This window comes from Chlorocebus sabaeus, chromosome 13, assembly GCF_047675955.1.
Source record: "Chlorocebus sabaeus isolate Y175 chromosome 13, mChlSab1.0.hap1, whole genome shotgun sequence".
NCBI classification, from domain to species: domain Eukaryota; kingdom Metazoa; phylum Chordata; class Mammalia; order Primates; family Cercopithecidae; genus Chlorocebus; species Chlorocebus sabaeus.
The window spans coordinates 55,566,794-55,591,191 of NC_132916.1; the positions used below are offsets into that span (position 1 = coordinate 55,566,794).

At 39.3% G+C, this 24,398-nt stretch overlaps 1 protein-coding gene and 1 pseudogene across 4 annotated transcripts in view; one reads left to right on the forward strand and one right to left on the reverse strand.

Annotated features, from left to right (window-relative positions):
- Nucleotides 1–24,398, forward strand: part of AKAP7 (A-kinase anchoring protein 7) — a 144,679-nt gene that overhangs the window by 32,409 nt on the left and 87,872 nt on the right. Inside the window, exon 6 of one of the 4 annotated variants that reach the window (XM_073022476.1) lies at nt 10,361–10,573. The exons of the other annotated variants lie outside the window; for them this stretch is intronic. Coding sequence (XP_072878577.1) covers nt 10,361–10,407 — 47 coding nt within the window. The 3' untranslated portion in view covers nt 10,408–10,573. Of the gene's footprint in view, nt 1–10,360; nt 10,574–24,398 lie in introns of those variants that run through there. 4 annotated transcript variants of the gene reach the window in all.
- Nucleotides 15,302–17,862, reverse strand: LOC119625192 (zinc finger protein ubi-d4 pseudogene; annotated as a pseudogene).

A 24,398-nucleotide genomic window follows, 5' to 3' on the forward strand; every position in this document is an offset into this window, starting at 1 on the left:
TCTTCTTGCCTCCGTCCCTCCTTCTCTTTATGTATCTACCCTTCTCTCTCTCTCTCTCTCTTAAAAAGCAGTGTAATAATAACCTGAGAATCTACCACCCCAAACAGAAGCTAGTACTTTGGTAGTAATCTAACCATATTGTGCTTTCAGTAATGCATCCTTTGGCCTTCCTCCAATTAAGTTCACTATCATCCTGAAGTCAGTGTTTACTTCCTTTTATTTTCCCAAAGTATTTGCATTTTAATTTTAGTTAGTTTTAACTTAATACAAAGGGCATCTTGTTGTATGTGATCTATTGGGAAATCCTTTTCGCTTAATATTACATTGCCTCTTTGCTGTTTAATAATTGCCTATTTTAAAGTGTACGTTTGGCAGGGAGTGAGGATCAGGTTTCATTGCTGGTTTTTCTTTTGTGTTCTTAAGATATTTGTGATAAATATTTTTGTGACTGTCAATGTTTATATAGGGCTGGATTATCATTCAGATTAATTGTTAGAATGACATTTAGTGTAGTGTCAGTTGTGCTGTCTGGCACATGGTTGAAGTTCACTGAGTTCATTATCCATTCAGATGTATCAGAAGTAGAGCTATTTAGTTATCTTTTTAGTAGAAGATTTCTGTTATATATTTGAAATACATTTTACATAACAGCATTTCAATTGGGTTGCAAATGTGAAATTCACTATTGTTATTAGTGACACAGCCACATTCGTTTTAGCTAAGGTTTTTATAAATTTATTACCTCTAAATTTCATTTCTTCTACATAATGTTAGGCCCAAGGAATTATACTTTAGTAGGAATAATTCATTCCTTTAGCATGCAGTTAGCCGGTGCCAGCTAGATACTTGGGATAGAAAACTGAAAAAATAAAAAAAATTAAAAAAAAGATCCTTTTTGTCTAAGGAGCTTATAGCCTTGTGCAGAAACAAACAGGCAAGCAATTGCAGTGCAATATAGTAATAATCATAATTTTTGTAATGGGAGGCAGAGGCACAGAGTATAGTGGGCACACAGGAGAAGGGGGCTGGATTGAGGAAGATTTCATAGGAGAAATAGCATTTGAGTTAACATTTGAAGTGTAAATACAGGTTTTCTGGTTGAACAAATGGGAGGAGTGTATTCTGGGTAGAGGGAACAGCATATGCAAATAAATCAAGTTCTATTTAGGGACCTACAAGTAGTTTAGTGTTACTGAAGTATAAATTGCAAATCTATAGATATCATCAAATGAGATTCATATGCTAAAGGGAGCAGTGAAGGTAAAATAAGGGCATGAGGAGAGTGGTGAAAGTTTAGAATAGTGACCAAGGGAAATGGAAGGGGAAAGTTTAATAAGCAGCATGTAATGGGTTGCAGAGCAGTGCAGAAGGTGCATTTGGGATGAGTGCAAAAATTTGTAATGGTACTAATTTGTGATCTTCTCAAGTACTATTCTAGGATTTAGCTATGGGAATGGAGAGGGGAAACTGAATTAATCCATACTTGAGCACTTGTATGGTAGGTGTGGTAAAAAGACAAAGGAACAAGACTGTCAAGAGAGTGGCAGAATGTTTGATGTGATCATTATTGGACGTACATTAGAGAAGGCAGTAAAGTCTGGATGGGACTAATATTTGGAAGGAGAATAGAGTAATAGGACTGAAGAAGAGAGTTAATAGAAGTTCAAGAGTGAGAAAGGAAAATCAGGAGGTGTGATCAGAGAGCAGTATATTGGATTTTATGAATTGAGGAGCTTTCTGGTTAATAGAGAGTATGTAGAAACTTCGCTCGTTGACGTCACAAAGAAAAACAAATGATAGCTAGGAGTTTTAAAATCAAGAGGAAGACAGATTATTAGGTTTCATAGGAAAAACTTACAGCTTCAGTGAAGTCCCTAGGTACATGATCAGTATACAAAAAACTATAAATAATTATTTTTTTAAGAGGCACAATTTTTAATAACAAGAACAGTAGAGACATATAGGAATAAATCAACTAAAGGATATGCAAGACTTCTATGGAGGAAATATTTTGACTATTCCATCTTTACTAGGTATGTTTATCATAATACTTTTCCCTTTTCCTTTTGTAAAGACAGAGTCTTGCTCTGTCACCCAGGCTGGAGTGCAATGGTGCAATCGTGACTCACTGCAGCCTTGAGCTCCTAGGCTCAAGCAATCCTCCTGCCTCAGCTTCTTGGGTAGTTGGGACTACAGGTGTGTGCCACCATGGCCAGCTAATTTTGTTTTTTTAAAAGAGTTGGGGTCTCGCTATGTTGCCCAGACTGGTCTTGAACTCTTGGCCTCAAGCAGTTGTCCTACCTCAGCCTTGTAAAGTGTTGGGATTGCAGGCATGAGCCACTGTGCCCAGCCCCTCCTTTCTTTTTCTGTTTGTTGCAAGAGCATCTGTTCCTCTCACTGAGAAATACATTTCTAGACTAAGCCAGACCATCAAAAAAATGGCATAGGTACTTAGACAAAATTGTGTAAAACTTTGTAGAACTGATATTACGGAATTGCTTTTACTATAATTCTTTTGGCATTATTTGATTTTATAAGAAAAAGGTTTATGGAAATTCTCTGTGTTTATTTTAAGTATTGAAAATGTTGATTATATCTTGTTAAATAACATGAGTTGATTAGAAAAAATTCTTTTTGGCTGGGCGCGGCGGCTCATGCCAGTAATCCCAACACTTTGGGAGGCTGAGGTGGGCAGATCACGAGGTCAGGGGTGACTAGTACTTGAGATCAGCCTGGCCAATATGGTGAAACCCCATCTTCACTAAAAATACAAAAAATTAGCAGGGTGTGATGGCACACCCCTGTAGTCCCAGCTACTCAAGAGGCTGAGGCAGGAGAATCACTTGAACCCAGGAGGCAGAGGTTGCAGTAAGCTGAGATTGTGCCACTGTACTCCAACCAAGGCGACAGAGTGAGACTCCATCTCAAAAAAACAAAAGAAAAAATTCTTTTTAATTTTAATATCAGGGCTATTTCTCTTGAACATGTTGTTTTTTACCTCATGAATGTTGAACATTTAAATTGTGTCTTTGGGTTAGAATTAGTTACTTGAAAACTTAGAATCTAGTTTCTTGTGTACTTCAATTTAGAATTTAGGATTTAGAATTTAGAATTTAGAATAGGTTATTCTTTTTATGCACTTATCTCATACCTGGCTTCATGTTTTCTTTACAGTTTTAGTTTCCCTTTGTCTCATTTTCTTTATTTTAAATTTACTTGCTATAGTGTACACTTCTTTGGACTTATTTAAGTCCTATTTTTAGGGATAGGGTGAAGCAAAACATGTAAATAAGCATCCAGACAAATAAGCAGTATTTACAAGTCAAGGAGTACTTAAAATCATTAGTTGGCCAATGAGAAGGCAACTCTAATTGTTTCAAGGGCACATGATTTGGGACCAATGCCCACAGTTAATCTTTTCTTCCTGGGCAAATCATTTGAGACTGATGCCCACAGTTAAACTTAATCTTTTCTTCCTGGCTGCTCTGGAAAAAATGCTAGACTTAGAGCTTTTCTTTGGTAATATAAATATCTCTGCACTCAAGAAATATTTCTAATTAGTCATCCATCCATTGTCCTTTTAAATAATTCACTGGGTGCTTGCAACGTTGACAATTCCATCCATTCTTTGCAAATATTCTCACAAAGGCATTTTCCAATATTGATGAAAGATCCATTGTGTGCTGAAGAATGTGAAGTCTCACCAGCTTTAATATGAATATAAGCCCGAAGATATTGGTTTGTTATTACTGCTCCTGTAATTCCTCTCTTGATTCCAGAGGTATTGGGTACTGTTGATTAAAATATTTATGTTTTTTCAAAAGTTTCAACAAAGCATTATAACAAATAGAAGCTGGAGGGAGAACAATATTCTTTCCCCTCATACAATCGCTGTTATACTTGCTTTTAATCTTTTATGTGTGTATTGTACTGTTGTTTTTGATTATAATTTTTATGCGCTTTTATGAGAAACCTAAATATTTGAATATACATGGAAAACTTTATTCACTTACTGAAGCAACATGTATTTATTAATTATTGGGGACATACTGTGTCAGGCATTGAAGTTTAGATATAGCCTCCATTTACATAGTGTTCAGATATTCAGAATGTTCAGCACATGGAATTTTTGTCAATATTTTACTTCTTTAGATATGTTTTTAAAAGAATGCCTCAGGCTGGGGACAGTGGCTTGTGCCTGTAATCCCAGCCACTCAGCAGACTGAAGTAGGAGGATTACGTGAGCTCAGGGGCTGGAGGTTACAGTGAGGTATGATTGTGCCACTACACTCTAGTCTGGGCAACAGAGGGAGACCCCATCTCAAAAAAAGAATGCCTTAGGATTAGTACCACTTCAATGCAACAGTATCAGTAAAATGATTTAATATTTGTTTTTGTATCATATTTTATAAGCTGTTTGGTCAAATGATATATTCCAACTTTCAGAAGAATATATTCCATTGACCAAAGTTTCTTAAAACTTTGTAATAAATTGTATGTATATGCCTACACAGGAATATTAAAATTTTGTTCATTCAAAATAATGGAGACAGAGCTAGTCTGACTTACTGTAAAGCAGGAAAATTTGTAAAGAAAGTAATTCTAGTTGACCTTTGAACAACGTGGGGATTGGTGCCCAGAAGCCTGCATAGTCAAAATTCCCCATGTAACTTTTGACTCCCCCAGAAGTTTACTACTAATAGTCTACTGTTGACTGAAAGCCTTATTGATAACATAAACAATTGATTAACACATATTTTATATGTTACATGTATTATTAATATATACTATATTCTTGTGATAAATAATTTAGAGAAAAGAAAATAAGTGGAAGTGGATGATCGTAAAGGTTTTCACCCTCATCATTTTCACATTGAGTGGACTGAGGAAGAGGAGGAGTGAGTCTTGCTGTCTTAGGGGTGGCAGAGGCACAAGAAATGGAGGTGGAAGCAGGGAGGCAGGATAGGCGGCACACACGTGTAACTTCTGTTGAAAAATATCCATATATACACCAAGCAGACCTAATAGACATCTACAGAACTCTCCACCCCAAATCAACAGAATATACATTCTTCTCAGCACCACATCGCACTTATTCCAAAATTGACCCACATAGTTGGAAGTAAAGCACTCCTCAGCAAATGTAAAAGAACAGAAATTATAACAAACTCTCTCTCAGACCATAGTGCAATCAAACTAGAACTCAGGATTAAGAAACTCACTCAAAACCGCTCAACTACATGGAAACGGAGCAACCTGCTCCTGAATGACTACTGGGTACGTAACGAAATGAAGGCAGAAATAAAGATGTTCTTTGAAACCAGTGAGAACAAACAAACAACATACCAGAATCTTTGGGACACATTTAAAGCACTGTGTAGAGGGAAATTTATAGCACTAAATGCCCACAAGAGAAAGCAGGAAAGATCTAAAATTGACACCCTAACATCACAATTAAAAGAACTAGAGAACAAGAGCAAACACATTCAAAAGCTAGCAGAAGGCAAGAAATAACTAAGATCAGAGCAGAACTGAAGGAGATAGAGACACAAAAAACCCTTAAAAAAATCAGTGAATCCATGAACTTGTTTTTTTGAAAAGATCAACAAAATTGATAGACTGCTAGCAAGACTAATAAAGAATAAAAGAGAGAAGAATCAAATAGATGCAATAATAAATGATAAAGGGGATATTACCACTGACCCCACAGAAATACGAACTACCATCAGAGAATAGTATAAACACCTCTATGCAAATAAACTAGAAAACCTAGAAGAAATGAATAAATTCCTGGACACATACAATCTCCCAAGACTAAACCAGGAAGAAGTTGAATCCCTGAATAGACCAATAACAGGCTCTGAAATTGAGGCAATAATTAATAGCCTACCAACCAAGAAAAGTCCAGGACCAGACGGATTCACAGCCAAATTCTACCAGAGGTACAAGGAGGAGCTGGTACCATTCCTTCTGAAACTATTCCAATCAATAGAAAAAGAGGGAATCCTCCCTAACTCATTTTATGAGGCCAACATCATCCTGATACCAAAGCCTGGAAGAGACACAACAACAAAAAAAGAGAATTTTAGACCAATATCCCTCATGAACATCGATGCAAAAGTCCTCAATAAAATACTGGCAAACCGAATCCAGCAGCACATCAAAAAGCTTATCTACCATAATCAAGTGGGCTTCATCCCTGGGATGCAAGGTTGGTTCCATATATGCGAATCAATAAACGTAATCCAGCATATAAACAGAACCAAAGACAAAAACCGCATGATTATCTCAATAAATGCAGAAAAAGCCTTTGAAAAAATTCAACAGCCCTTCATGCTAAAAAACTCTCGATAAACTCGGTATTGATGGAACATATCTCAAAATAATAAGAGCTATTTATGACAAACCCACAGCCAATATCATACTGAATGGGCAAAAACTGGAAGCATTTCCTTGAAAACTGGGACAAGACAGGGATGCCCTCTGTCACCACTCCTATTCAACATAGTGTTGGAAGTTCTGGCCAGGGCAATCAGGCAAGAGAAAGAAATAAAGGGTATTCAATTAGGAAAAGAGGTAGTCAAATTGTGAACTCCCATTCACAACTGCTTCAAAGAGAATAACATACCTAGGAATCCAACTTACAAGGGATGTGAAGGACCTCTTCAAGGAGAACTACAAACCACTGCTCAATGAAATAAAAGAGGACACAAACAAATGGAAGAACATTCCATGCTCATGGATAGGAAGAATCAATATCGTGAAAATGGCCATATTGCCCAAGGTAATTTATAGATTCAAAGCCATCCCCATTTAGCTACTAATGACTTTCTTCACAGAATTGGAAAAAACTACTTTAAAGTTCGTATGGAATCAAAAAAGAGCCCAGATAGCCAAGACAATCCTAAGCCAAAAGAACAAAGCTGGAGGCATCACGCTACCTGACTTCAAACTATACCACAAGGCTACAGTAACCAAAACAGCATGGTACTGGTACCAAAACAGAGATATAGACCAATGGAACAGAACAGAGACCTCAGAAATAATACCACACATCTACAACCATCTGATCTTTGACAAACCTGACAAAAACAAGAAATGGGGAAAGGATTCCCTATTTAATAAATGGTGCTGGGAAAACTGGCTAGCCATAAGTAGAAAGTTAAAACTGGATCCCTTCCTTACACCTTATACAAAAATTAATTCAAGATGGTTTAGAGACTTAAATGTTAGACCTAAAACCATGAAAACCCTAGAAGAAAACCTAGGCAATACCATTCAGGACATAAGCATGGGCAAAGACTTCATGCCTAAAACACCAAAAGCAACGGCAACAAAAGCCAACATTGACAAATGGGATCTAATTAAATTAAAGAGTTTCTGCACAGCAAAAGAAACTACCATCAGAGTGAACAGGCAACCTACAGAATGGGAGAAAATTTTTGCAATCTACTCATCTGACAAAAGGCTAATATCCAGAACCCACAAAGAACTCAAATTTACAAGAAAAAAACAATCCCATCAAGAAGTGGGCAAAGGATATGAACAGACACTTCTCAAAAGAAGACATTTATGCAGCCAACAGATACATGAAAAAATGCTCATCGTCACTAGCCATCAGAGAAATGCAAATCAAAATCATAATGAGATACCATGTCACACCAATTAGAATGGTGATCCTTAAAAAGTCAGGAAACAACAGGTGCTGGAGAGGATGTGGAGAAATAGGAACACTTTTACACTGTTGGTGGGACTGTAAACTAGTTCAAGCATTGTGGAAGACAGTGTGGCGATTCCTCAAGGATCTCTAACTAGAAACACCATTTGACCCAGCTATCCCATTACTGGGTATATACCCAAAGGATTATAAAGCATGCTGCTATAAAGACACATGCACACGTATGTTTATTGTGGCACTATTCACAATATCAAAGACTTGGAACCAACCCAAATGTCCATGAGTGACAGACTGGATTAAGAAAATGTGGCACATATACACCATGGAATACTATGCAGCCATAAAAAAGGATGAGTTCATGTCCTTTGTGGGGACATGGATGCAGTTGCGAAGCATCATTCTCAGCAAACTATCGCAAGAACAGAAAACTAAACATTGCATGTTCTCACTCAGGTGGGAATTAAACAATGAGAACACTTGGACACAGGAAGAGAAACATCACACACTGGGGCCTGTTGTGGTGTAGGGGGAGCGGGGAGGGATAGCATTAGGAGATATAACTAATGTAAATGACGAGTTAATTGGTGCAGCACACGAACATGGCACATGTATACATATGTAACAAACCTGCATGTTGTGCATATGTACCCTGGAACTTAAAGTATAATAATAATAATAAAAAAAAATACCCACATATAAGTGGACCTGCTTAGTTCAAACCTGTGTTGTTCAAAGGTTCAGCTGTAGTCCGATTTACCTAATTTTCATTGAGAGAGTTTTTAGATTTACAAGTTAAAAAAATAAATTCTTAAAATATTACATAGTTCTTATGAAAAAAGGAACCAATTTCAGACACTACTCTTTGTACTCGTTACTAAATATTGGCAGGATAAAGAGTCATTTAGAATTTGTAATGTGTAAAATTGAAGAAAATTATTGGACATTTTGAACTAGTAGAGTCTAAATTGATGGGCTTTTACCATTAAAGGGTGTCAGGATATGCTACTCCATAATATTTTAAGCTAAAGGAATTTGAGAAAACAGCAGAAGTAGGAAAGTCACTCTCTGCCCTGCTGCCCTTCCCTGAAGCAGGTCATAGGACCCACATTTGAGATATGCTCTCTCTATGCCTGGAGGAGTGGAACATCCTCCTTTCTGAAGACACTGGGTCACAGAGGAGAAGCTGAGTCAATAGGCCTTGCTAAGTTTCCCCCAGTTTATTACCATTAAATCATAGTTTTTAATTCAGTTGCTCTTCTCTACAACTATCCACTTCTCTTCATCAAACATAGCATAAAAATACACAGGTTTACATGTTTATTTGGGTCATTATTTTCTTATAAAAGGTCCTATGTCACATAAAGCTTCTGTTAAATAAATTGGAATGCTTGTCTCTTGTTAATCTGTCTTTTTTATAGAGTTCTCTGTAACAATGAATATAGGATGGGTGAGAAAAAGATATTTCTTTTTTCCTATACCATTAAAATTATGCTGTTACTCACAGTTATTTTTGGTACCTGCTGGTGGGCTAAAGAGACCAAGCCCTTCTTTGCATCACATGTACTGTGGGCTTACGGTGATAGCCACTTGAGGGAGCAGGTAAGGTGTATGGCATCAGAGGCTGTGTCTCAGCTTCCTAGCTTGACCTTGAGTGATTCTGTTTTTTTTTTTTTCCAGAATAAAACAGCACCTTCTTTCCTAGAACTACCCAGTAACTGATAGAATTAAGAAGATATTGAAAATTTTGCATTTATATGGCATGTTCCCACATTTTATAATGAATGATGAAATTGCACTGAAAAGCTTTTTGCATAGAAATGGATATGTGATTTCATTCATTTTTTCAGCCATATGTAATTTTGTTAAGCTTGTTAGATTGAGAGATTGCTAAAAATTTAGCCCACTAGAATTATAATAGTTCTTGCAAATCTTTCTTTTTTAAATAGAAAAGTGCCCTTGGTTAGCATGATAAAAGATTCTAAGTACATTTATCTCATACAAGAAAAAATGAAAGGTTTTTAGAATGTTCATTTGAACATTATGCTTTCTTTTATTTTGACTGTCATTTCCCCCAAATGATGGAGAGACTACATTCTGTGTTTTCTGCTCCTTGTGAAGAATCTGTTCAGTTTCTGGTATCTTTAGGCCCTTCTAGGGTGCTCTATTACTACATGAAGTCTTGGACTTCTAACCACCACAGACTGGTGGGTTTCCCAGCAGCCCACTAACCCTCCCCCTAATGCCTTGGGCTAGGCTCCCTTCAGAAACATCAAAATAACTTAGCCACACTTCACTTAGAAGACCAGCTTGTCTTCTCAACTAGGATGACTGCTTTCACAGTCCTGCACCATTGAGACCTGCACCATTGAGCCTTAGTTTCATACCCTGCCTCTATTTGCGTCTGCCTCCAAGCACACTTCCTCCATCCTTCCTCTCCTTTCTCACCTCTCTGTTACTCCTTTTTATTCTCATCTCTTTTATTTACTTGATTTTCAATCAAACACTTTCTAAATGGATTGACTTTGTTCCAGGCATTATTCTAATTATCTTATTAAATATTAATTTCGTTCTGACAAATCCATGAGGTAGGGGCTGTCTCAGTTCATTTTGTGTTGCTATAACAATACTTGAGGCTGGGTAATTTATGAAGGAAAGACGTTTATTGAGCTGACAATTTTGCAGGCTGGGAAGTTCAAGAGCGTAGCACTGCACTGGCTGGCTCCTGGTGAGAACCACATGCTGGGTCAAAACGTGGCAGAGAAGTGGAAAAGTGACTGGGTGCGTGCAAAGAGATCACATGGCGACAGAGGAAGCAAGAGAGAATTTAGGAAGCCTAATTCACTTTTATAAAAGCGTACTCTTTAGTAACTAACCCAGTCCCATGAAAGTGAAAACATCCTCCTAATGTAAGGCATTCATCTATTTATGAGGGATCCACCCCTGTGACCCAAACATCTCCTACAAGGCTCCATGTCCAGCCCTACCATGTTAGGAATCAGATTTCAACATGAGTTTTGGTGGGGACAAACCACATACAAACCATGGGAAGACCATTGTCATCACTCCTGTTTGTCAGGGAAACTGAGGCACAAAGAAGTTAAGTAATTTGTTAGTGAGTAGGGGAACCAGGACTCAAGCCGAAGCAGTCTGATTCCAGATTCTGTGCTCTTAATCACTATGCTAGTCTGTTACATTGTAAATTAGCAATCGGACTCCCTAAACATTTTCCAGGAATACCTCTTCTTGCCTTAGCTGAAACTCAGCTCTTATCTGATTGAAATCACAGCTTCTTCTAGGTGAAGGCTGCTCATTTCACCCAATCCCACATTCCACAGGACCCGGAGATATCATCTACATTCTCTTTGCTCTCTGTTGCTTTGTCCCTGTTCTATCCTCACACAAAGGCCTTTCCTTATTGGTGGTTTATGTTACCTGGTTTTGTTACCTTCTGCCTCTCTTTTTGCTGTCATCTGAATATTTCCTCTCCTATTTTGAGGATTTTGTTTCATAGCTTACATTGCAATGCTTGCGTCCTTCAGTAGCACGAGCACAATCTGTCCAGCCATGCTGGCACAAAGTGAGCTTTGGAGTCAGAACCATTTGCATTCCTGTGCAGTCTGTTACCAGCCTAGTGGTTTTAAGCAATTTACTTCACCTCCCAGTCCTTCAGTTTCTTTATTTGTACAATGGGCATAATAGTAACTGTTCTGAAAATAAAGTGAGATAATCTATACGAAGTGTTCAGCACAGTATTGGGCACACAGACAATGTTAAATAGATGGTAGCTGTTATTATTAATGATAAATACTCCATTCCCACTACTGCCATTACAGCTGTTGCTTTTCTTAAAATCCCTTGACTTCTTTGACGTTAGCATCCAACACCCATACATCACTCTGCCATTCATAGGCATATTTCTGAGACCTTAAACTCAGTTATAGCTATCGCCACAGCTTCCCATTCTAGTTGCCATTTACTTCCTTTCCACTACTACTAATGCTCTGGAACCTCACCCAGGCTTGGCCTCTTCCAGGACAGCATGGATGTATTCATTCTTAAACTAGACAAGGCCTCAAGGTATGTCACTTTCTTCGTGGCTCTTTCAGTTGTCCTATCTCCTTCTGTTTGACCTGGCTGGGAAACACCAATGGCAGATCCAGTCCAGTCATTTGGTTTTTTGCCCCAACACCTGGGCAAAATAAAATCCACCCTCCTTGCTGTAGCCCACAATACCCTCCATGTTCTGGTCTGCTGCCTTTATCTCCTGCCTTATCATGGTCCTCTCTCCCTGCCCACTGTGCTCCAGTTGAACTTTCTTCTTACAGATACTGGACTCAACCAAGTCTTTTCTGCCATAGATCCTCTGAAAATGCCTGAGCATTCCTTCTGCTTAGACCTTTTCATTCTTAGGATCTCAAATGTCACCACTTCAGAGTCCCTGCCCACTGTGAGTGGAGTATTTTTATAAGTAAGCTCTCTATCACTGTACCCAGTGGGATGCCCTCATAGAGCTCATCACATGTTGTGATTATGTTATTGTCTATTTAGTTTTTTGTTGTTGTTTGTTTGTTTTGAGATGGAGTCTCGCTCTGTTGCCCAGGTTGGAGTGCAGTTGCACGATCTTGGCTCACCGCAAACTCTGCCTCCTGGGTTCAAGTGATTCTCCTGTCTCAGCCTCCCTAGTAGCTCGGATTACAGGTGCCTGCCACCACACCTGGCTAAGTTTTGTATTTATAGTAGAGACGGGGTTTCGCCATGTTGGCCAAGCTAGTCTCAAACTCCTGACCTCAAGTGATCTGCCTGCCTCAGCCCCTCAAAGTGCTGGGATTACAGGCGTGAGCCACTGTGCCTGGCCCATTATTGTCTATTTGATTGACTGTCTTTGTGGCTAGATTGGGCTCCATGAGGGCCAGGACCATGACTGTTTTGATCACTGGCGTATACCCAGTACCGTCTATAATGTGTGACACATAAAATGCGTTAAGGCTCACATAATCCCAGCACTTTGGGGGCCTGAGGAGGGAGGATTGCTTGAGCTCAGCGGTTTAAGACCAGCCTAGGCAACATAGTGAGACTGTTTCTACAAAAGATAGAAAAAAATTACCTGGGCATGGTGGTGCATGCCTTGATTCCAGCTACTTGGGTGGCTGAGGTGGAAGGATTGCTTGAGTCTGGGAGGGCGGGGCTGCAGTGAGCTGCGAATATGCCACCATACTCCAGCCTGGGTGACAGAGAAAGACCCTGTCTCAAATAAATAAATAAATACATAAATAAATAAGGTGTTAATAAGTATTTATCAAAAGAGTGACAAAATGAAGAAATCACACAGTCATGTAGGTTGGCTCTCCTGCAAATGTATGTCTTCCACACTCAGAGCCTTGGCTCGGCAGGTCCACTGCTTTGGCTCAGTTTTTTCTCATGTCTACTGTTGCTGCTGCAGCGCCCTGTTTGGAGCAACTATAACCTTCTACCCCTCTCTCAGCAGATGGCACTGAGGCTGGGATCTGCTCACTTCAAGTCCCAAGTCCCTCTGCTGCTGCATTTGGCTTTTAAATTCTTATACAGTTTTAGGAAAAAAGGTGTCCTTATCTAGTTAAGACTAACCCCTTCAGCTGTGTTCTTGGTCGGCTGGTCTCAACCGGGATCTTGTTATACCAGTTACTTCTTCTCGGTGTTTCTGTATTTTCAACCCTTTGTCTTTATCACCTCCTTTCCCCCAACTTTACTTGCTCAATAACACCTTTCCTATCCCTAAACAAATAAAAAACAAAGCTAGAAAACCCTAAGAATTAGCTACAGAAAAATCTCTTGATTTTGAATCTTCTGATAGCTTCTCCATTGTACCTTTCCTACCCAGAAGCTTTAAAAGAGTTGCCTGTATTCTCTGTACCTTTCCTACCCAGAATCTTTAAAATGTAAAAATCTTCATTGTACCTTTCCTACCCAGAATCTTTTAAAAAGTTGCCTGTGTTCTCTGTCTCTAGTTCATTACTGTCCTTTTCTCGAACCTCCCGCTGTCAGTAGGCTATGGCTTACTTCACTACTGCCACATCATGGGCCCCTGATAGCTTTGTAATCACTGAATCTAACAGATGCTCTAGATTTATTCATACAACCGAGCACTCCCTTCTTTAAATTCTTTTGGTTTCTAAGACACCACTTTATTTTTTCTTTCTTTTTGTGTGTGTGTGTGTGTTTTTAATACTTCTCTCAATGTATCTTAGCTTTCTTCACTAGCATCTCTCTTTTTTCTTTAAGCATTTGTATTTTTTAAAAGAATTTATTGAGTTACTGTTGGATCTAGGATAAAATCTGTTCTTCTTCCTGTGTCATTTAAGATTCTGAACTCCTGGATTCTTGCCTGTGTATTTAGCCTTATTGTGCTGTCCACGCTGCACCCATTGTTTAAGGCACGCTGAACTACTTACAGGTGTCCAGAGGCACTGGGCCATGTCATGTCTTCATGCCTTAGCTGACGCTGCTGCCACCCCATGGAATCCGTCACATTCTTCACATGATCAGACAACAACCACTGATTTTTTTTTTTTTTTTTTTTTTTTTTAGTTAGTTTTGGCCGGACATGGTGGCTCATGCCTGTAATCCTAGCACTTTGGGAGGCCGAGGCGGGTAGATCACTTGAGGTCAGGAGTTTGAAACCAGCCTGGCCAACATAGTGAAACTCCATCTCTACTAAAAATACAGAAGAATTAGCCAGGCATAGTGGTGGGTACCTGTGATCTCACCTACTCAGGAGGCTGAGGCAGGGGAATCGCATGAACCCAAGAGGCAGCAGTTGTAGCGAACTGAGATGGCACCACTGCACTCCAGCCTGGGTGACAGAGTAAGAGTCCATCTAAAAAAAAAATATATATATATTTTTAACTATAGTAAAATACACATAATATGAAATTTACTATCTTAACTTTTTTTAAATATATAGTTCAGTAGTGTTAAGTATATTCATATTATTGGGCAAGCAAGCTACAGAATCTTTTTAATCTTGCAAAATGGAAACTCCATAGCCATGAAAAACAAATCCTCACTCCCTCCTTCCCCTGGCTTCTGGCGACCACCATTCTACTTTCTGTCTCTATGAATTTGACTGTGTAGCTGCCTCATAGAAGTGAAACCATGTAGTATTTATCTTTTTGTGACTGGCTGATTTCACTTAACATAATGTCCTTAAGGTTCATACATGTTGTATTGTGTCAGAACTTTCTTCCTTTTTAATGCTTTGTAATATTCCATGGTATATGTACATACCACATTTTGCTTATCTTGTTATCTGTTGATGGGTTTGTTGATGGACTTTTGGCTACTGTGAATAATACAGCTATGCACACGAGTATATAAATATCTCTTCAAGACGTTGAGTTCAGATCTTTTGGATATGTAATCAGAAGTGGAATTACTAAATCATATGGTAGTTTTATTTTTAATATTTTGAGGAACTGCCATAATGTTTTCTGTAGCAGCTGGGCTATTTTACATTCCCACCAGCAGTGTACAAGGGCTCCAACACTTGTTATTTTCTATTTTTTTGATAATAGTCCTTTTTAAAAAAAATTTAACCCAAATTTTGTATTGATCAAAACAGCTATATTGTTCTTTGTAACAAAGAATTGTTATAAACTTGAATTTATGTAACTAATTAAAACTAACCAAAATAACCAATTTTATATTCGCTTTACATATTGGAATTTAACAAAAAACATTTTAATTTTGGGGGAAAAAAAGCTGTATTTCAAAATGTTTAAAAAAATCACCATCATGGAAATCTTAGGATGAAATGGCCTTCTTAATGAAGAGAGGCAGGAGATAAACCATCCAGCAGAGGGCTCTGTGTAAAAACATTTATTTTTACTAATGTTTAGAATACAGGAACTAAAGAAAGGAAAAAAAAAGACAACTCCAAAGCGACAGTGAGTGAGGGCCTGCCCGCGGCCAAGGGGGAAGGCTACTCCGGGGTATCCTGGCATGCACTGTCCCTCCACTACTTAATGTCAGTGCCACTAAGCAGAAAACTTGAGGAATCAGGGTTTGAAGACCTTAACAGCTGCTAGCGAGCATGCAAGGGAAGAGAGGGATGTCTGTGTGGCTTCCCCATGAGCTGAGAGCCAGGATACACAGGGCAGGTGGCAGAGGCTCCCAATTCAGTTAAGGGCAGGAGGCTGAATGCCCAGGTCCAGGAAGAACGAAAAGGGGATTTTGGAGGTAGGTTTTTTTGTCGTGTTAAAAAAACAGGCACATTACCCATCTCCCTGTAGCCCCTGAGCTGCTGGCCTGGCCCCCTGATCATTCCCCTCTCCCCACAAAACCAAAAGGAATAAGAAGGGAGACAGAAGATGAGACATTCCAAGGGTGGGGAATGCTTCGGTCACTGGAGCCCGCCCATGAGAGTGAGCCCGGAGAGCACCGGGAAGCACAAGGTGAAGCTGCTGCTCCCCCTGGGGTGGGGTGGACTGGGACAGGGCAGAGCCGGGAGAGTGACTGAGAACATCCTGACTCCAGCAAAAAACCCTATGTAGCGGGAACAGAGGGCCACAGAGAGCCACTCTGGAGGAAAGAGGTGAGGCTAAGTGGCACAGGGGCATGGGAAGCTCTTTGTGGCCATGGCCTCAGCTGCTTGCTCCCAGCTGCCTCGGGCAAAGGGGCTCTGGCCTGGCTTGCCTCTAGGGGAAGGGAAAACTCTGGAGACCAGAGTGGAGGCAGCAGAGAGAGAAGTGAGCTGCTCTCCCACTCTTTCTAGGAGGACACTGAACCCTGTGATCACCATAGCCTAGGCCCAAGGCAAGCAGAGTGAATGCATTTCCTGGAGAGCAGAGAGAAACTGGGCCAGCAGGTAGGCCTTGGGGCAGGGTGTTGCTCCTTTCTCCTTGAGGGCCTAGGGCCAGAGGTGGCCAGAGCTGCCACCTCAGCTTGGGGCTGCCAAAGGCAGGCTAGAACAACCACCCCAAAGTTCTCTGGACTTGTGAAGGAGAGGTGGAAGAAGGGAAAGGTGGGTTTGAAAAATGAAGTGGAGGAGAGAAACAGCCTTAGGTATGTCGAGGAGCAGGGGGGTGGCCATCTCAAGAGGAGTTCTGGTTCTGGTAGATGGCAACTTTCTCCTTCAACAGGTCCAGACACAGGTGGCAACTCCCACTTCCTTCGGGGGCTCAGACATGGATGAGGTGAGACAGTGCAGTTGGTAGCCGTGATCGCAGTCAGCACGGAAGCCCAGCTGGTCATCATTCTCAGCGGTGCCGCAGGTGATGCGACATTCGCACTCAATGCACTGCCAGCAGCATGTCTTCACTGCCGCCGTCATCATGGGGCTGAAGTGGAGGCAAGATGGATGCCCTGAGCAGCCACAGTCAAAACAAGACACCAGCTCCTCGAGTTGTCCCATCTTCTTGTTAATCTTTGAGTTCCCCAGGCAGAAGTTACAATAGTTGTTGGGCAAGGCCAATCCATCAGGACCCTTTTTGGGTTTCTGTTCCTCAGACCTCTGGGAAACAGGGGTGGGTGGTTGGGAGTCTTCTTTGTCCTCACCTTCCTCCTCAGCCAAGTGAGAGTGGACATAGTGGTAGCTGAGGCCTGGTTGGTTCTTGTAATGTTTTCCACAAATGTCACAGGCATAGGACTTGTCCTGGTCCTCCAGGTTGGAGGCATCCAGCTCCTTATAGGCACTGCCCACACCTTTACTCTTGGATTACCCCTTTCCCGTATGCTTGGGAGCATCTTCTTCATAGTCCTCATCATCGAGTCATCTGGTTCTAGGATTCGCTTTCGTGCTTGACTGTTGGTCACAGGAAACTCACCCAAGGCTGTCATCATCAACTCGGGGACCTGGGGCACCTCGCTTCTCCAGGGGGTCAGTGTGCAACGGAACCTCTAAACTGCTGCCATCCTGAGAGAGCAGCCCCTCCTTCTTCAGAGTCTAGTCTGTGTCTGGCTTGACAGATGGGAAGGAAAGTTGTGGATCTTCAGGGGGGTGGGCTAGCTGCTTTTTCTGCCAGCGCTGGGCAGGGTAAGAGTGTGGCTGTCCAGAGGCCAATCCTAGAACCTGGTCACTTTTCCATCCAGATGTAACAATTGCTCTGGGCTACTCCAGTCTGTGAGTCCAAGAAAGGCAGGCGCATGCTGCGCTCAGCACAGAGGTGGGCATTGTAATTGTGGCCCTGCTCCATGGCATCTTTGTAGTACTGCTCCCAAGGAGCTTCACTACACTCACCACCACAGTGCCATTTTCCCTGCTCCTCTCCCTCCAATAATGGCCATTCTAATAGGTATGAGGTGGTATTTCATTTGTGGTTTTGATTTGCAATTCCTTAATGATTAGTGATGTTGAACATCTTTTCCTGTGCTTTTTGCCATTTGTGTTTCTTCTATGGAGAAATCCTGTTCAAGTCTTTTGCCCATTTTTAAACCAAGTTGTTTGTCTTTTTTTTTGTTGTTGATTTGAAGTTCTTTATATTCTGAATATTAACCTCTTATCAGATACATGATTTGCAAATATTTCTCCCATTTCATAGGTGGCCTTTTCATTCTATTATATCCTATGATGCATGAAAATTTTAAATTTTTATGTAATCCAGTTTATCTATTTCTACTCTTGTTGCCTGTGCTTTGGTGTCACACTCAAGAAATCATAGCCAAATCTCATGTCTCGAACCTTTCCCTCTATGTTTTTTCTAAAGAGTCTTATAATTTTAACTCTTAATGTTTACATCTTTGATCCATTTCAAGTTAATTTTTGTATAAGGTGTAAGGTAAGGGACTAACTTCATTCTTTTGCATGTGGATATCCAGTTTTCCTAGCACCATTTGTTGAAAGACTGCTGATGTAGTTTGGATGTTATCCCTTCCCAAATTTCATGTTGAAATGTAGTCCCCAATGTTGGAGGTGGGGCCTTGTGGAAGGTGATTGGATCATCATCCTCTTGGTACTGTCCTCATGCTAGTGAGTGAGTTCTTGTGAGATCTGGTCATTTAAAAGTGTGTGGGACCTTCCCCTCTCTCTCTTATTCCTGTTCCCACCATGTGAGATGCCCGGTCCCCCTGTGCCTTCTGTCATGGATTGTAGCTTCCTGAGGCCTCTCCAGAAGGAGATGCTGGCATTATGCTTCCTGTACAGCCTGCAGAACTGTAAGCCAATTAAGTCTCTTTTCTTATAAATTACCCAGTCTGGTATTTTTTATAGCAATACAGAAATGGCTTAATACAACCGTCTTTTCTCATTGAATGGTCTTGGCACTGTTGTTGAAACCTTTTGACCATTGTCATAGTCCTTTCCTGCCGTTATAACAAAATACCTGGACTGGGTAATTTATAAACAACAGAAATTCATTCATCACAGCTCTGGAAACTGGAAGTTCAAGATTAGGTCACCAGCAGATTTAGTGTCTGGAGAGGGCTCTCTGCTTCACAGATGACACCTTGTTGCTGCATCCTCACCTAGTGGAAGGGGAGAACACTATATCCTCACATGGTGGAGGGGAAACAGGAACAAAGACAAAAGTGATTTAGGACCCCTGAATCTCTTTTAAGGGCAGTAATCCCGTTAATGAAGGCAGACCTCTTGTGACCTCATCGGCTCCCAAAGGCCCCACCTCTTAATACCATTACCTTGGGGATTAGGTCTCAACATAAGAATTTTGGAGGGACACAAACATCCAGACTATAGCAACCATATAAATGAGGGTTTATTTTTGAGCTTTCTATTCTGTTTCATTAGTCTATATATTTGTCTTTATGCATATATCACACTGTCTTGATTACTATAGATTTGTAATAACTTTTGAAATCAGAAGTGTAAAATCTCTAACTTTGATCTTTATCAAGATCGTTTTGCTATTCAGAGATCCTTGAGGTTCAATATGAATTTTAGGATGGATTTTTAAAATTTCTGCAGAAAATACCATTGGGATTTTGATAGGGTTACATTAAATCATTAGATTGCTTTGAGCAGTATTGGCATTTTAACAATATGTAGTCCTTCGGTTCATTAAAACCGGCAGGATGTCTTTTCATTTATTTGTATTTTCTTTAATTTCTTTTAGCAATGTTTTGTAGTTTTCAGAATATGCATCTTTCACCTCCTTGGTTAAGTTTATTCCTAAGTATTTTATAATTTTTGTATTCCTAATTATTTTATAATTTTATTTATAATGTTGATGCAATTGTTTTCTTAATTTCCTTTCATATTGTATCACTGACCTTTCATAGAGACTTATTTCAAGTGTCACTTTTAAAATAAAGGACTTTTCTTTTTCTCCAGAGTAGAAATGATCATTTTATTCTCTTCTCCCTTAAATCTCTACTGTAGAAACTATAACAACTTAGCGTAATTGTTTAGAAATCTAACTTTCCCAACCAGAATTGAAAGCTCTTTGAAGGAATCTTTCATCTTCCTGTCCTCAACTCCTGCGACGTAATAGAGATTCAATAAATATATTTTAATAGATAAAGCAATGAAAAAAAAGTGTGATGCACACATAAAAGTCCAATTGAAAGAACATTTAACCTTAGGTAGTCTCTCTTCCCTCATTTACATTCGTGTCTAAATCTTTGCATGATAATTAAACCCAGTTCTGGTGTTCTAGAATCCCTTAAGGATGATGTACCAGAACTCTCTCTGGCAGTTCACTTGGATTTGCTGGTTGTTAGGATAAGAAGGGACCTGAGAGACAATTTATTATGGCCTCATCACTTTTACTGTCAGGGTAAGTGATGTGTCCAGGAGCACAAGCTAAATTATGGGAGAACTGGGTTGGAGTTAGAAGGCTCAGTCTGGTTCTCTTTCTCAACTTCAGTGGAATGAGGAGAATTCCTCTGGCATCAAGATGTATTTTAAAGACGTGTTTTTAAGAATGACACTTAAAAATTCTACTTGTCAGTTTTACACAGTAATCAACTAGAAATATCTATTTAAGATGAGGACTATAACATTTTTAAATTCAAGTTGGTTTCAACATTATGTCAGCCTTTTTACTGAAACATATAGTTCAAGTGACTTGCTAAGACTATCTAAAATGAAACTGTTTAAGCAGTATGTGGATACAGGAATGCTTTAAATGTTAATAGTAATACTATAGTAACAACAAAAACAGCTTTATGGCTTTTATTTCTTTAAAGTTTTAGGTGATGAGAAGTGATTCTAAAGTTTCATTGAGATTTTTCATATTATATGTGACACAATTTCAGTATAACTTAAAATAGTAGTAGAAAGTATCTTACAATTGGAAAACATGGAAAATACTCATTGCTTACTGTTGTTTAATTACACATTAGTTTTTTGTTGTTGTTGTTTTGTTTTTTAAGACTGTGTCTCACTCTGTCACCCAGGCTGGAGTACAGTGCTGCCATCACAGCTCACTGCAGCCTTGACCTCCCGGGGCTTAGGTGATCGTCCCATTTCATCCTCCTGAGTAGCTGGGATTATAGGCATGTGCCATCACACCTGGCTGATTTTGTTTGTTTGTTTGTTTGTTTGTTTTTTTGTAGAGACAGAGTTTCACCATGTTGCCCAGGCTGGTCTCAAATTCCTGGGCTCAGGCAGTTCTCCCTCCTTGGCCTCCCAGGGTACCGGGATTATAGGCATGAGCCACCTCACCTGGCCACAAATCAAAAATTGAACATGCTATTTTTGTTACATCCACATATTGAAATAAGATATCGAGATACTTGACTTATGGTGCAGTTATATCCTAATAAACCTATTGTAACTTGAAAATTAATTGAATACATTTAACCTACCTGAAAATATAGTTTAGTCTAGCCTACCTTAAATGTGCCCACAACACTTAACATTAACCTACAGCTGAGCAAAATCATCTGGCAACACAACACACTGTAGAGTGTTGGTTGTTACCCTTGTGATCATGTGACTGAGTGGGAGCAGCTGGCTGCTGCTTTTTGGCATCGAGAGAGAATATCATACTGCATATTGCTATCCTAGGAAAAGACCAAAAATCAGAATTTCCAAGTAGAGTTTCTACTGAATGCATGTTGCTTTTGTGCAATTGTAAAATCAAAAAATCATAAATTGAAGCTTTGTAGTTTGAGATTATCTGTATAAGTTTAGTAATATATTGAACTTCATTCCTTTAGCATTCTAGACTATTCTTATTAATAAACCTCTTTGTGATTATTCTCAAATTGAAGATCATGCGATCAGAAGCATCCTTAACAATATTAGGAAAAGGGAGAAAATAGCAAAAGCTTGGAAAGAAGGGGGAAATATTTATCTTGCAAAAAGGGTATATAAGTAGAAACATGATGTTGTTAAAATTGATCTGTTACAGTTTACTTTGAGACAACTTTTAGCAACTTCTTTGCACTTTAAGATTATTATGTAAATTTATTGCTGCTATGTATTTTAAAGAGTTCACCTAAAGAAAATCTCCTATATAAAAAAGTAAAGCCTAAAAAACAGATAAAGCTGTATTTGTTAGGGTTACAAATGCATTCTTTCTCTATTAAATTATTTATTTCAGTACTCTTTTATATAGCAAAGTGTCCTTGTATATAAATATATATTTAAGCAATTGTTCTTCAGACAATTTTCATCTTCAGTTATAAGTTATATTGTTTAGGAAGCACCCTTACCTGACTTTTTGAAGGATATCTGATGTGTGTGCTTTGTGATTTTTGGTTTAGTGCTTGAAGGAATGCCTGTGGTACTGGGAGGAAATAAGCAATCTCAATTATTCATAAGCTTCTCTTCCAGGACTTCCAACTTCTGTGTAAGTTGTTAATAGATGAAAAATGACATGTAGGTTTCATATTAGTAAAAACTTTTCTCATCCCAAATATGATATTGCTCTAACCATTACCTAATACTCTAAGCAATACATTATACTACTGTTAGGAATATAAAATCAGTATTAAGAAGTACTTTTCAAAAAGAAGGCATTTTCTTTTTCTCCACTTCTGTGTACCTATAGACTATATTGAAAAAGCATATTAATAAAAATTAAAAGTTATTTGTGACAAATATTATTTAAAACAGTATTGTGAATAAATATCATAAGAGACTTCAGACCCAGTGAATAATGAGAGCTGTTGGGTCAAAATCTGAGGTAACTGAAATCAGTAAATTGAAAAATGTTGGCTGGGTGCAGTGGCTCATGACTGTAATCCCAGCACTTTGGTTGGGAAGCCAAGGTGGGCAGATCACTTGAGGCCAGGAGTTCGAGATCAGACTGGCCAACATGACAAAAACCCATAAATTCTAAAAATACAAAAATTAGCCAGATGTGGTGGTGTGTGCCTGTAATCCCAGCTACTCAGGTGGCTGAGGCACGACTATTGCTTGAACCTGGGAGGTGGTGGAGGTTGCAGTGAACTGAGATTGTACCACTGCAATATAGCCTGGGTGACAGAGTGAGATTCTGTCTTGAAAAAGAAAAAAAAAAGAAAAAAAAGAGAAAAATGTTTTCTTTAGACTCAATTAAGATTGTTATAGCAAATAAGATAATAAATAAACATTAGGTAGTAAAGAACAGTACAAATGCCCACTATTTTAATTTTCTGTTAACAAAAGTCCATTTCTTATATCCGTCAAATTTTTTGATAAATTCAAAAATTCAAATTTGATTTTTTGATGTTGATTGGGAAGTCTGTCTTTTTATTGTGCTGAAATCTGCCCCACGAGACTATAACCTCCCAGGAGACAAAAATAACTTAGAGTCTCTTGTGTGCAGCCTTCAGCAGTACTGTGCTTGGCACTTATAGGGAGTGCTCGCTCGGTAAGTAACTGAATAAATGAATTTGTGCTTCCACACCTTTATGCTATTTGTTTTCTGGGTTGATACGAACATGTTGCTAAACTGCTATTGGAAGCTCTTATATGGGATAATTCTTCAAATATTTGAAGACTTGGAAATTATGCTCTAAACAGTCAAATCTTAGGAACATAGTAAATTAGTCCATCATGACATATGTAAAACCGCAAGACATCACTAATATTTGACTGTTTTTGACCCATAAAAGTGACAGTTTTGTATGATTCAGACTAATATTTCAACATGAGGTTCTTTTAAAACAGTTGTGAATATGCCAAAATAGAGAGGGCCAAAGTTGGGTTATGACAGGGTAGTTGAGAAAAGATAGGTTTTTGTAATTTATATGAACTCTAAGTTGATAAGTTAATTACAGTGATAAAGTGATAATAGGAATACACTCTCACTGTTTCATAACATGCTTATGCTGGACTTGTCTTTCTTTTTTTGGCTACCCAGCATCTAAATCTTTTATACTAATCTCTCGTGTTAGTTACATTCTTTCATAGACTTCCTTGCTGCTAGGGAAGGAAAATATGATCTTGGTCTGATGCAGACTTTGAATCAGGGGCTAGCAACTTGAAGAAGAAAAGGACCATGTAGAATTCATCCTTGGGATAGGTGTGTCATCAGTGATAGCTACTACCAGTCTAAGGCCAATGGGAGCAGTTTTGGCCCTTTGTGTGCTGTCTGTGGTTTGGCACCTGATGCTCCCTGGAAGAGGGGGTGTTGGTACTGGACCTGGGCTCCACCAGAACTTTGGGCATCTCCTATCTCCTTGGCTTCATGGCCTTTTAGCCTAGTCCTCTGGTCCTCGTGGTGTCCTTTTTTTTTTTTGAGACCGGGTCTTACTCTGTCATCCAGCTTAGCCTCCCAGGTAGCTGGGACTACAGGTACACCCCACCCACCTGGCTAATTGTTTGTATTTTTGGTAGAGATGGGGTTTCACCATGTTG